Source organism: Chamaea fasciata, unplaced genomic scaffold, assembly GCF_029207755.1.
Source record: "Chamaea fasciata isolate MVZ Bird 193981 ecotype frontalis unplaced genomic scaffold, bChaFas1.0.hap1 SCAF_11, whole genome shotgun sequence".
Classification (NCBI taxonomy): Eukaryota; Metazoa; Chordata; class Aves; order Passeriformes; family Sylviidae; genus Chamaea; species Chamaea fasciata.
Window position 1 is genome coordinate 18539343 of NW_027094096.1, and position 14611 is coordinate 18553953.

The window sequence follows — 14611 nt, forward strand, 5'->3', positions numbered from 1 at the left end:
AGTACAGTTGCTTCCCAGTAACAAAAACTGAAACATCAGTATTACCATATTTTATGTGTTGTATGCTGGTGGGGACACCTAGGGTAGTCTGGGTAAAGAGTGACTTTTATCTAAAGCTATTGAGCTGCAGAGGGTTGTGGCAGTAAAGGGACAGTTAATTTTATGAGTTAACCTAATTTTAATGTTGCTTCCCAGTATTGCTTCAGACTGCTATAGGTGTGATGTTACCTTCATCAAGCTACACGTGCACTCCCTTCATGCACTGAAAAGTTGTGTCCTGAAGTATTCATTGAACTAAATATGTATACGTGATTACTCCCCTGTTCAAAACTTGAGGTCATGTTTCCTACCAAATTCACAGGTCTCGTGCAGTCTTCTCCTTTGTCTTTAAATAGCAGCACTATGTTCTGATGTGTGGGTGTGCCTTCGGGATAGTACTGAGACAGCTATTCACAGCAGCACTGCTGGTTTCCCTTGGCCCTGAATACTCTACTATTTAAAGTTATTTTAATGAAAGCCCTTTCCATGCCTTGGTCTGAGCAAGTGAATCTGTTTTGTTGCTTGTTGGGCTGTACCTTTATTGTTTGTGCCAAGCTGTGAATGCCTCCAGAGTGTCCCTTTGGAGGGGAGAGCGGTCCAGGCGGGAAGAGGCAGCTGTACCTCGGGCAGGGTTAAAGCCTGGGCATGGTCCGAGTCAGAGGTCTCTGCTGTGGTTTGCCTTGAAGCTGTTACTAAGCAATTTGTGCAGACTCCTCCAGGAGAGCGTCAGCTCTTTGGTGCACTGTTGGTTGGATCCAGGATCGCTTCCAGAGAGTGCTGCCTCTCTCCATCCCTCCTCTCTGCCTGGGTGAACTCATTGCCACAGCGGGACTGCCGAGAAGCCAGGCTGCCTCACCAGGAAGGGCACGGGCTCGTGAGTGTCTGAAAGGGCTGAAGGGGAGGCATCACTCTTCGCAGGGTCTTTCTGTTGCTTTTCTAGTGGACATCTGAGCTGAGCTGCTGGTGACAGCTTGGTGAAGGCTGCAGGAGGGTGGCTGGGAGCTCTCTTGGGCAGAGAGGTCGTCTGTGAGCAATATTTGTCCCGGAGATACACTCAGAGTGCTGCTGGCAGCCGTGGTGGCTGCTGTGGCTCACTGTCTCCAATGACAGTAACCAGGGAAATATTTTTGAGCTAACTGGCCACTGTTCAGCAGTGAGCAAGCAACCAGTCCTTCAGCTCCTGAGCTCAGAAATTATGTGAATAGGCTCTGAAATTATTTTGCTGGATGCAATAATTCAGGGCAGAGCCAGTTCCAGGGCTAGAATTTTTCTAAGATGCAGTTTTAACTATGAAACTGTCTGCTGGCAAGCTCTGGGAGAAAGGAATGAAGTCTGCTGTACAGTCTGCTGTATCTCTTGATTAGCTCAGTGTCCAGTCATTGTAGTGAGCACATTTCAGCTTTGCAGTTTGCCACATGTGGGTTTTGTTATTTATGATGGTTTTTAACATGACATTATGGAAATGTCCTTTTGTTCTATTCTCTGAGCAAGAATTTGCATTCTAGCAATCCAGCATTGTTGTGAAGACCAGATTTTGGGAAGAAGATGAATTAAGTTTTCTCTGGCAAAAATCAGAAACTATCAAGAAGTTTTTACTACTGAGGTGCTAGGCAAGAGGCTGTCCTGTACTGCTATAAATCTGTATTTATTTCTTGAATGCTGAGATTAGACTTTGCCTTTAATGCTTTTTATTCGGGAGGTTTCAGTTTTGTGGATAGTAGGATGTAGCATCTCCCCACCAGGGGGTGGTCTGTGAAATCAAGAATATCTTGCTGAGCAAATGATGTGGTATGGTGTGTTTCTTTAGATCTTTTCTGATTATGGATAATTCATAATGTAGAGTGAAGATTTGTTAATAATTTCTTATCTATCTCTTACAATTTACAGCGGTAATATAAGAAGTATCTTCATAATAGGCTGGGTTATGAAGTCACCTGAACTGAACAGTGGACAGTGCTTTGCGAATTTTATATTAGTTTGTAAATTTATCTCTTATGGGGAGTATTAATGGAGAATTCCTAGATGTGTGCATAAATGTATTGTGCATTCTGATGTAAGTAGTGACTGAAACCCTTGAAAGGTATAAGTATAAATTTGTACACACCAATGTATTTTTGCAGAGTGTACCAACAGAAATTCAAAATGACAGTTTACCTGTGCAGAAGAAAGATTTTAATTTTTTGTTGATTTACCAATCCATTTTAAGAATTCTTTAAAAGCAAGCAAAAAATCTCCATTAAACAAGAACATCCAAAGACTGTTTTTGAAGAAGTGGTTAAACAGAAAAAGCATCAAAATCTGTTTCTTCATCCAAGGAAATATATTCCAAAATATTTTGACACAGGCGTAGAAAGCTGACATAATGCCTAGAGGGTGCATTTCCATTTGAGAGGGCAAGATTTCAGTTTTTTATATGAACAGCTCTACTTTCTTCCCCTTATAAGTCAACCACAGTAGACTCTTTAGTGTGTGCTCTGCCTGCCTGTAAAAACAGCTTATTAAAGCCTGTAACCACTGCTGGAGCACAGGAAAATACAGCCTCTAAACAGATCTTTTCCATCTGTGACCTCTCCACTCTTGTAATTTTATGTTAAAATGAGCATCAAATTTAGTAAATTAGATTAATTGAAAAATGCAGTGATCCAAAAAATTTGAACAGTCTTCCCTTAAAATCTTAAAATCAGCAGAAATATGTGCCTGCAGAGCCAGGCTCAGGTAAAGCTGTACCTCCATCATTAAGTTGCACAGAATGCCTTGGAAATGCCAATCACAACTCAGTGTAGTGACAGGAGAAAACTTCAGAGCAGATCTGCTGCATGATAGAAAATCACATCAGGCACCAGTTCAGCTTCTGCCCAGGTAGACACTGGGACTCACAGGTTTTTGATCTCTTCATAGAAAGGTGCATTTCTAACCCTTCATGGAGATCGTTTGGGAAAGTTTGTTAGGCAATTTCTTCCACATCATAGCCTCAATCAATCCCTTCTCAAGGGATTGGAACCTGCTGGCAGTGCAGCACTCAAGACTGAGTCTTGCTCCTAACCTTGCTTGTCCAGATTTCTACTACCTTAGTGTACGCAAAACTGGGTTGCTGATTCAGCTAAAAATCCACCAGCTTAAACAGATACTTCCAAACATGAACAAGAGTTAAATATTTTAGGAGAATCTTCAGTCTTTGGAAGATGGCTACCGAACTTTGCTATGAAACCTGGCTTTAATGAGAAGAGAAATTGCATTTAAACGAATACTCTCTGTAGGTTTTACAGTCATGCTTGGTGAAAAATTGATCAGAGAGAGAAGTTGATACCAGTCACCTATGCTTCATTTTGGCTTTTGCTCTAATCTGACCTAAGTCTGATTCTCTCCTGGAAGGGGTAGTCCTGGCTTTGCCACCCTCCACCCCTCCTATGCATTACCAGCACTTGTATCCTTCAAGCAGCTTTGCAGAGAACTAACCCAGATCAGAAACAATCACTAGGAAATGATTGCTTCACCTTATTTACAATAACTTTATTCCTGGCTTGGTTTTCAGTTGACTCAACATGGGTTGGCAAAAAAAGAGGTGTCAGGAGTATGCAGAAGAATGAGAGAAAGGATGGGATTTTCCTTCTGTTTAGAGCTGGATTTTTAGTTCTTCTTTAGAACAATCTGTAGCATAGCAGCTTGTATCCGTAACTGACCTCGCTGTTTGTCTGCCTGGACTGAGAGAATAAACAAACCTTTTCAGAAAGTAAACAAGGGGCATAAATGGTGAGAAAGAAAAATAAATAGAAATAAAAAAGAAAGGAATCCAAACTAAGAGACTCTTCCTCTGATGTAATAACCTTGAAGTTCTTTTTGACCTTCAGAAAGCAAAATGTTTTGCTTAAGGACTTGAACTGGGAATTCTGGTGGGACAGAATACTTTTGAATCCTTTAGCCTGCTTAAACCTTATCAGTGAAATGTGCAAATTTGTTTCCTCAGTGTATTTAATTCTTGAAATCTAAGTTACCTCTGCTTGACTTTGCTGTTGTTGGTGGCAGGCAAAGTAGACTCAGGACCTGGTAGAAGTTCTGAACTGTAGGAATTCTACAACTTTCAAACACTGGATTTGCCTTTTGGTACTTTTTAAGGAGCATTAGAACACATAGCGTGAGGTGTTCTATTATGGTATTTAAATGAAATATCTGGCCAAGAAATATCTGGCCTCATGCTTAACCCTGTCTGGCCCTTTTCCATCACATCAGCACTCTGATTTTTCTCCAAACAATTATGAAAGCTCTGAACATAACTTTTGACAGAGCTTGCACGAAGTACAAGTAAAAGGCTGATGTACTCTAGTGTTTTAGAAAATATTTTCTTTCACTCCCAGCTGTCTTCCTTCCCTGTGAATTATATATTAGGCTGTCGTTAAGAAGAGATGAACTTTCCTCTGGAAATTTGTAACCCATTAGTCTGAGAGTAGTGACTTCAGATGGGGAATGAAGCCATCCTCTCCTGCAGTCAGCAGAAGGCTGGGCAGTCGTAGCCTTCAGCCACTTAAAAACAAAGAAGCCCCAGTGTCCTGTTGTGTCTGGTGGCCTTTAGATGTCCTTGATGGAGCAACAGGCACTGCTGTGCCAATCTTTATGGTGCAGTCCAGTCCTCACTCCAGCAGGTCACCTTTCCAGCCCTGTTGGAAACAATTAGTTGCCATTAAAATGTAAACTAGTTTGTGTCTGCTCAGAGAAGAGAGGAAAGAACAAGGGGATATTCTTTGTTGCTTTTAATCATCTGCTGTTGGTGTAGCTCCTCCAGACCTGCTGCGGGAGCACATACAGCTGAGTGAGACACAGAATAATCTAGTGTGTGTGTGCAGGCTCAAGCATGTTTCATTTTTGAATTAGGAATTATGAAGCATAACTGAATGGCTTTCCCCTTGAGGATCAGATAGCACAGTTGCAGTGAGCCTCCCTAGAGGGCTGGGAAGGAGAAGAAGCTGTGCCAGACAGATGGCTATAGTAATTGCTTTTCTTTTTCTCCCCCTTGATAGAAAACCTTGGGAAGCAAAACTGTAAGGCCTAATTCTCCTGCATTGAAACTGGCCTCTGCTAGGAATTGAATTTACAGCAGTTTAAGAGGCAAAATAAGAGTAGATTAACTGACGTGTCTCTTTTAATTTTTTCCTCTTTTATCACATCCTTATTCATATTTAAATTGTCCTGACAAATTCAATTAATTCAAGTAATGAAGAACTGTATGGTATATGTAAATGTTCATCTTTGATGACCTGTGTAGGGGATTGGCATTATTTCATGTAACACCAAACAATTAAATTTTTCTTTTTGAATTTTAGAGGCTATGAGTAACTTCCAAAAAAAAAAAAAAAAAAAAAAAAAAGTGAAGAGCACAAGAGCAATCACACAGAAGGTGGGAAATGTCTGAGTCAAATTTCCCAAAATAGATATGTTCCAGACACTTGGCTGGTGTATGTTTTGATAGGATCTAGAATTGCATGCCTATACAGATTTTATCAGAGGACAGGACTGCTCTGAAGTGACCAGGAGTTGTCCGGTCTCCTCTGTAGATATTAGCAAGAGGTGCAATGAAACAAGATAGTTGTCAAGCTCCTGCAGCTTTTCAGCTCCCTGAAACCTTCTCCTTGACCCCATGTAGTGTTAAAATGTGCCTATCATCAGTAAGTTTTTCTGAAGTGTCTATGAACCTGCAGCTGTCAGCTCAATACCAACTCTTGTCACCCTGAAGAAGGGGTTTCTCAGCTGGAATATCAAGCCCACAGAAAAATGGTACCTTGCTTCTGTCCAGGAGGGTGAACAGCACTTCCTGCTGCCTTCTGGCTTGCAGTACAGACCAGAGAGACTTCAGAGCTTCCTGGGATAAAGCTAGTGGAAGATATAAATGATTAATGCTCACTGATGCTAGGCAAATGTCATAGCTTTGAAACAAACCCAGACTTGTGTCTTTTAGTTTGCTTATTGGATTTTTTCAAGCTTTTCTTCTAGTTGAGATTAAAATCTTCTTCCAGTAGCCCGAGGTAATCATGTTTCCAAGGACTGGTACTTTTACTGCAAGTTCTGTACTGTGATGATGTTACAGATTCTTCCATGTTGGGGAGTAACAATCTTTAAGCACTGTCCTAGAAGATACAAATGGGCAAATGGGGCCTTGAGTGCTGTTGGCCACAGCTGCTGACATTTCATAGCCACATGATCTGATTTGCTGTTTGGGCTCATGAGACACCTTTCCTTGTTTTCTCAGATTTTTTCAGTCTCCTGCTAGTTTCTTCTGCTGCAATTTCTTTTCCCAGCATGTCAGTGTGTGAACTGTACTGACTTAATGAATGTGTGATTCCTAGTCACTGAATGTGTTTTGTACCACCTTTCTCATCATCTGAACATCTCCTCCTGAGTGTGGGTTTTACAGCAAATCCCATGTGGTTTGTCCTGCCCAGGCAGGGTATTTTGTGAGAACTAACTGGCACTCTGCAGTTCTTGTTTCTTTTGCTTAATCTTATCCTTACATGACAAAAATCTTTTGAAATAAAAAGGATATTTAGAAACCAGAAACCAAGCTATGTTTAGAGCAAGCTAATAAAGCTAAATAGGGGTTGGGAGGGTGGTGGAATTTCTGTTTTGCTCTAGACTGGTTTGGTATTAGTGATGTCTTCACGTTGGCAAACACCAAACACAAACTAAAGTACTGGCAGGTTTGTTACCCTGGAGGGCTGTGCAAGTCTCTGAGAGGTGGGAGATGGTGGCACCTTTTCTAGTTAACTTTCCATTTCTGTTGAGCCTCCTTGTGATTCTGCCTTCCACTGTAGAAACCTCTTTTTCTATTTTTGCAGCTCATTGGCATAATCTCAATCCTGGTAAAACCTGAGTGTACCTGACCACCAGTGGGACTGCACAGATGTCGCAATAACTTTGCAACTTCTGGATGCTGTAATCAACAGTGCTTCCTTCAATGGATGATGCCCTGAGGTTTCTCAGTTCTGAGAATCCAAGCTTTGTTTAAATTATTAGTTTGATTTTCCTTTCCTGTACTTCCATGTTGATAGTTTTTTGTTACAATCAGCTACAGTCACCAGTTTTTCTCCCTTGTGCCTTCATCTTGCTACCAATACCTGTTTTGAAAAGGGCAAATCTGTTACTATTATGGTGATTCAGAAATCCTTCCAGTGTACTTTCTGAAGGATGGTAGAATCTTTGGGCCAATAATCTGGGGACGCTTCTCAGTACCTGTTGAGATTTGTGTTCATATATTACAGGACCTTTTTGCTGCTGGTTCCTTGAGTGTAGTATTTATCTGACTCCAAACAGTGCTATCAACGTGCTCTTCTTCAGCAGCTGGAGAGAAATCAGGCTTATAGTATTCTCTACTTTCTAAAAAATAACCTTGTATATTCAAAAATATTTTAGTTTGCTTTCCTTTATTTCTTCTGCAGTTTCCTCCCCAGGTCCCATTCCGGATATGCATGGAAGAAATTGCAGAGTTAGAGGAAAACTTAATGGGTTACTATGCTTTTATTTGCTTTGGGAATGTATAACAATCCCTGATGCCAAGCTCCTTAGTGATTCCTGGTTGCTTTTGCCACCTACAATGTCAAGAATCAGAGAGCTGATAGTGAGCCTCATAAACAGGATGGAAAAGAAGGTCCCACATCAAAAACATCACTCATTCGAGTTTGCATTTTCTCCTATTAAGTTCAAAAAGGAGGATTTGCAGAATCATCCTCCTTGACTTCTCCTCTCTCTCTCCCCCTCCCCAGTTCTTTGGAATTATTGCCTTTTTTGTGCATCAGCCAAAATCTGTGCAACTTCTTTTCAAATTGTCTGTCATCCATTGTGACACAAGCTCTTCAGCTGCTTCATCTCAAGGTATTAGTGAAAGAAAAAAAAAAGTGAAAATGAAATAAAACTTTCCAAATGACATTGTGTCATTTAAAACCTAGAATCTTTAGTTCTGGAAAGGATCAGAGTGGATGTCTGAAAGCAAGACAGAGAAGATATTTTGGGCAGTAGGCTAGGATGCAGAAGAAAGAAGTTAATCTCTAACCTCTCTGACCTCCCTCTCTGTTTCTGGACTGTTGGTTTAAGACCAGGTGCACAAAAGTATTTCAGTGCCTGTGTTGAATTCACATCAGTTAAGATTTTGGTGCTTAAATGGGGCAACTGCCTGCCCTGACTCAGGTCTGTGTTCTGTCTGGTCCCAGCCTCCTTCCTTCCATCTGTTGTCTGGGCACTTACAGGTGATCTGTACAACATCAGGACAGGTTGTTGTTCTGTACAGTGGCTAAAGAAGTAGTTCCAATAGGTGTTTTTATAACATAAGCCTTGATCCTTCAGTTGAGTTGGCAGATATTTCTCAGTAAATGTTGCTACTTTAGAGTGATGTGAAGAGTGGGGAAAATAACTGGGTGCACCTGTTACAAAAAGAGATCAAATTAGCACCATGTCAGACTATAATTGCTTTTCACTCCATAAATCACACACAGAAGTAAAGGTCATTTTTGCCCAGCTATTTGCCAAGTTCCTATTTAACTTTTTAGTGTTTACTTCAAAATAACAGGCTTTGTTTTCATGAGAAGAAAGTCTCACAGCCCCTTATTTCCTCCTTTTGCTGTGTATTTTGCTTGTAGCGGAAAAAGCATCAGGAAAGGAAACTGTTGTGGATTGGCTGGTTACACAAAGTCCTCCAGCAGAGATCAGGGAGTTCAGGGTAGAACAGGGCCATATATGTGGAATAGACTTCACTGCTTCAAAGACTGAAAAACTGCTGTAGTGGGAGGCCAAATGCAGTGATTTAATATGGAACCTGAAGTATTAAGGAGCAGGCTGTCAGCTTGAGCAAACCTGTGGCAAGCTCTGGCAAATCCACTGGAGCTGGTTTGTGGAAAGCTCTCTCTGAAATCACAAGGCAATAGATGAAGTTAACAGGCTGAAGAGGAGACTCTGTAAGTACCATAATCTTTACCATGATAGTCATATAATAGCTCAGGCAATAGGCTGGCTAGGCTCTTTGAGTGTCATCTTTGTTTTGCTGGGTTGTTAAAGGAGGAAAAAATTGTCATTGAGGCTGTATGAACTCACTGAAGATTTCTGTTTTCCCTTGCACAGATGAAATCATGCAGCAGGAGATACGGCCGCTGGTAGCAGTGGATATAATAGAGCAGCTCCACAGGCAATTTGCAATCTTGTCAGGTAAGAAGTTGCTGGTTGTGACACTCTGTGATTCTCTTGGAAACATATTGGAATGTGTCATGCTGACTGTCACCTTTCAGCTCTGTACAGCGGTTGCAATAGTATTTTCATATTGCTCCTGGAAAGTGCTGCTACAATCAGATATTCACGGTATATGGAATGCATAAATGCCAAGCTGCTGTACTTGTTTCTTTAAGCCAAGTTAATTTTCCATGTTCTCGACAATGGGCTGGGAGGAACATATTTAGAGGGCAAGAAATTAAACAAAACTTTTGCTACATATCTTTGCACAATGTCTGAGAATCTTGTTTGTGGGAAAAGATTTTGGTCTATCAGGGATCTATTCATGACCTCCCCCTTCTTCCTCATTTGCCTTTGTTTTAGAAATGATTCATTGCTAAAGTGTAAGGTTCTAATCTTTAAAAGATATGATTATTACATATTTCTTTGTTTGCCTGAAGTTTGCAATCACACAAAGTGACGCAGTTCCTTCCCCAAAGAAAGAGCTGATACTGAAATATTTGGCAAATTATTTAATACATTATTTTGGATACTGTAGATGATAAATCTTATCTGGATCCTAAAACAGTCTCTGCTGTTGACTGCATGGCCTCTGGCAACTCGTTTTGTCTCTATTTCTGCCTGTTCTACAAATAAAAAAATTCAGAATTTGCAAGAGAAACTGAAATATCATGAATTTGCACCATTGTATCGTGCAAATGCTGAGATTATAAGAAGGTCCTCTTGAAAAGCCTGTCCTTCTTGGTGGAGAGGAACACTGGCTATAGAGTGCAGAGAGTGCACCAACCCAGCTCTGGAAATGGTCAGCTCAGCAGGCTCAATCCTTGCTGCGTCTTTGCATTTTAAAATACATTCCAAGTTGTCAGAAGAAATCCGAATCTAGTTTACACAGAATTCTTTAAGAGGCTCTTAAAGTATTAGAGTATTAAAACTTCATTTTGGAGGCTTCCAGGTAGGATCTTGTGGCAGTTTCCTAAGCTCAGTAACTAAAGGGTTTGCATTAGACAGAGGGTTTTGACTGAGCGAAGGTGGAACCACTTGCCTTCTCATCTGCAGTAAAACATCTCAGGATCCCACCTTCCTAGAATTCCTAATGAACACAACCCTCTGGGCGGACAGGGTGTGTAACTGCATTAAATCGCTCAAACCCTTTTCATCCCACTATTGTGCTCAGTGCAGGGTAAGTAGGAATTGTTGAGAATTGAGGGCCTCAAATGCAATTGCCTACCCAATAGATTGTGGAGGATTGCTATTTTTGAACCCCATTACCTTGCAACATTTGGGATCAATAACAAAAGCTGAATACAGCATGTAATGAGCAACTTATGGAAAGTGGTTTACTAAACAGGAAGAAAAAACCCATGTCCAGTTCCAGCTAGAATATTAAACGTGGAATTAAAAATGTCAAGGGTAGACATAAAAAAAGAATTTTCATATTTCTTTATGGACTCATAATTTCAGCAGTGCCTGTATTCTCACCTGCTATTTTAGCAAATTCAACTCTTTACATTTATCTAATTCTTTTATTCTTGGAAGAGAAGAGGAAGGTGTTTAAATAAGCCTTTTATAATGTGAGTTGCTTCAAGACTTGAAAAATAACTCTTCAAAGAAGGTAAGGCTGAGGGGCTTTGTTCAGAATCAGCAAATAACTGGTTCATCAACATAGAAGTACTGATAAGAAATACCAAAGGAGAGTGAGAACGTGTCTTTCATGCCTCCATCTACATAAACAACAAATCACATTTTAAGAATTTTCAGGCTTATCTAAAATCTCCTCAGTACAGTCCAGAAATAGTATCCTACTATAAAACAGGGCAGTGTAGCTCATAGTTTCTAAGTTGATTTCAGTCTGAAGTTTATAGCTAAATTTGGAAACCTGGATGCCTCCCCTCCAAAATCCCCATGGTAGCATGTGAAGAAGATAAGGAAGGCTTAGAAGTCCCTCTGGCCCAGTGTCTTATTCTGTTGGTGACCACTGGTGAGTCATAGGTAAAACATACCAGGAATCTTCCTTAGTCTCCCTCTATTGCCTCCTGCAAAGAGAACTTTAGGTGCAAGCCAGATGTTACTATATTTTTCAAAAATGCCTTTCTCTAAATAATGTAACTTCCTTTATCCTTTAGCAAAAGATTGGGTTTTTTTCATGCAATGAAAACAAAACTGGGCACTCTTCTGCCTCATTTCATTTATTAAAGTAATTCACACATAAATGACCTCATTTGATTGAAATTTTTTTTCCAGATGGCTCTGTAGCTTTTCCTCAAAGCATGCTGTTTGCTGCTTTTCATTAGGTATGAGCAACCACAAGTATTTTGGTGCTTCAGTGTTTGCCTACATGGTGGCTGGAAATTTGATACTTAGCCTGTTTTCTGGTTTTCCATATTGAAATGTTGCACCTCAGTAACCACTGTCTGGAAAAAAAAAACCCTTTTGTTCTTTGGTGCCACCATCTTGGGCAGTAAAAGGCAATTTTAACCTTCTTGTAGAGCACTATGGACATGAATTATGTTTCTCTGAACAACTTCCTAACAGTGGTATACACTGATTTATACTAGATGGGGTTGTTTCTTTCAGTCTGGAGGCTGCAGCCCCCAGAGTGCAGCCAGTCACCTCTTCCATGCCTGTGCGGAGCCCAGAGGATGCAGCACTGGGTCCGGTTTGTGTTACTCCATAGCCTCTAGCTTTGTCAAGCTTTCCTGTTCAGTCCTGTGGACCCCAAATGCATTTGTCCAGTGATAATGAAAGTCAGTGTTCGACTGTTGCAAATTTGTCATAAATGAGTATTTTTTTTTCTACCTTTTTAGTAACAGCTGGCAGCTGAGGCAGATGCAGTGAACTCAAAATATTCCCTTGCAGTAAAGCAGAAAAGAAAGAGGAAAATGATTGAATCAAAGGCTCTTTGTTTTCTCTGGACATGACTCATTAGAAACACTTCTCTCCACTATTGCTGTGTGCAAACTTCTTAAGATGATCTGACTGTCTTGTGGTCTCCGAGCAGATGGTAGAAATTACATAAAAAGTCAAATGAGTTTGGTGTTTGATTGTGTCAGGGTCTAGTTATAATGAATGTATTACCTACTAACAGCCTCCTGTTTGTCCTGGTCCTCCACCTACCAGACTAATCAAGGCCTTACTCCGTGCCAAGAACAGGGAAACTCTCCAAAGCCTTCCCTGGTCCACTGAGGTCATGGAAAAGGCTGCAGTGTAATGTGGCAATGTCCTAATCACATAATTTTACTTTGGTCATCGCTTTTCCCATGTGCTGATTTAGCCCTGCTTAGCTTGTGAGATTTGCTAGGAGTACTGGTTCTTGTGGTTAAAATCTAGTTTTGATGCCAATTCTGCCTCTTTCCTTTCCCTGAAAACCAAACTCCCAATTATGGGACTACAGCTGTGACAACAGAGGAGTGCTCAGCTAGGTTTGTGTGTTTTCTGTAGCGGCTAAGGGAACTAGATCACTAAGTTGAGTATTACTGAAAACCTGGTTGTTCTAACACACCAGTTTTTCTTCAAGGATAAAGAACCACTGGTAAAATACTTTTTCTGTCCTATTGACAGACTAATAAAATGCTGTACCAATCTGCTCTTGGAACTGCTATCATTCCTTCCTCCCCACACACTTTTTATCTGCAGCTTCACAACCTGTTCTTATCTGTAATTACTCTGTCAAAGAGCCCAATCTGCCATTTGCAGCAATAGTGGATCATGTTGCTAAATCACGACTTTATTAGACAAACTGTCATGAAGTGTATTAGCAGAGAGAATAATTTTCTTTGTGTTCTGCTCCTGTTAACAGACTTCAGTGGCTGGGAGAGTATAACTGAAAATGGTAACTGTCTCAGAAGCCAGTTTATTTAATTTGCAAAGCCTGGAGGGTGTTTGGCCATCTGCTTCCTGTTTAAACGGAGCCTTTTGGAAAACCTGGCCTGACCTTGCCAAAAGGACAGTTTAGGTCTTTTATAAAAATTGAGACCCAGGAAGCATGATTTAATGAGAAATTCATCACTTGAAACCCTTAATCAACATGGAAAAGCAAAACAACAGAGCTTGGAAAAAGCAAGACCTGACCAAAGCAGTGAAACTTCCTCCAAGATACCATTAGACTTTTTGGCTGTCTGACCCAGGAGATGAGCTGTAGTCAGGGCTGGGCTGTGATGACTCAGGGAGCTCTCTGCATGTGGGCAGGCCCAAGCAGTTAAGCCTGCAGGTGTCAGCAGCATTTGAGAGAACACTTTCCTATACTGACTGATGAGTTAGTGTCTGTGGCAGACTGAGGAGGTGAGCTCTGGAAACTTGCAGACTAACTTTTGGAACTTCTCTTGACTATAGCCCCTTTGTTGGGCTGGTGCTTTTCATTTGTTTTGGTTTTATTTCCAGAGGGAGTCATTGTATTGGGTGATCTCTAGTTAGAAGAGCTGCTGGCTACAGAATAAGACTTCAGTATAGTCCCTGATTGTCTCAATCATGGGTATTTTTTGTGCCTAGGTGAGAGGCATAGGTGGACTAGAACTGAGGACTGGGAGATTTTCTAAGTTCGTCACTGTGTTCAGGGCCTTAGCCTGCAGTTGTGATGGCTTTCTGCTTTTACATCAGTCATACCAACATACAGCTTCAGCTGTGAGTTATCAGAATTCAGCACTCGCACCTCATTTGTCAATCACACCCTTCACACTGCAAAGCAAAATGAAGTTTTCTCAGCTGTCATAACCTTTTCTCCCCTACATATATTCCTTTCCCAAATACTTCAGCTATTTTGTTTCCGTAGCTGAGTTCTGGCCCCATCTTCACTGCAGCAGCTATCCAGGCTGCATTGGCTGCTGGAAAGTCTGTCTAATGGGAGCAGCTGTGAATGCTGCTCTGTGTCCTGGGACTTTGGGGATTGGCACACATAAGAGTGAGTGAAGGTCCCATTACCATGGGTACCTTGTACAACCCTGATACAGCTTGTGTGCTATCTCTTCTAAATTTCTTAACCTTCCACATTCAGTCTGACTTCTGACCTGTCACCCAGGTTCTTCCTTTCCCTTTGCCCTTCGGCCACAAGTGAAGAGAAAAAACTGAACAAATTAGCAAGTGTGCCCAGGAAGAGGAAGAAGGTCAAGCAGTATTTTCCTTGGGAGTCTTGCCTTTCATCAGGCAGTTCAGCCCTCTGCTCTTCTAAATCCCATTGTTGTTTGAATCGGTTATGCTCTAGCTTGTTGAGCTCAGGTCTGCATTAGAGACAAAAATCTGATTGGTTTCATCTGCAGGCAAAATTCTGTGACTACTCATGATGGAGCAGCCTAGGGTCTAAGTGAGGAGCAGTGACCCAGCCTTGGGAGGCTGCCTGTGGGATAGCCTGGCTGCGCTAAGGCAGAGTCAGGAGTGAGCC

General features: G+C 41.2%; 1 protein-coding gene across 3 annotated transcripts in view; it reads left to right on the plus strand.

The window, feature by feature from the left end:
• The window catches only part of MCF2L2 (MCF.2 cell line derived transforming sequence-like 2), a 149879-nt gene that overhangs the window by 26601 nt on the left and 108667 nt on the right, over positions 1 to 14611 (plus strand). For 2 of the 3 annotated variants that reach the window (XM_066193520.1, XM_066193522.1), the window contains exon 2: positions 9136 to 9219. In XM_066193520.1, coding sequence (XP_066049617.1) covers positions 9136 to 9219 — 84 coding nt within the window. Of the gene's footprint in view, positions 1 to 8539; positions 8973 to 9135; positions 9220 to 14611 lie in introns of those variants that run through there. The other variant, XM_066193521.1, reaches the window with a different exon arrangement.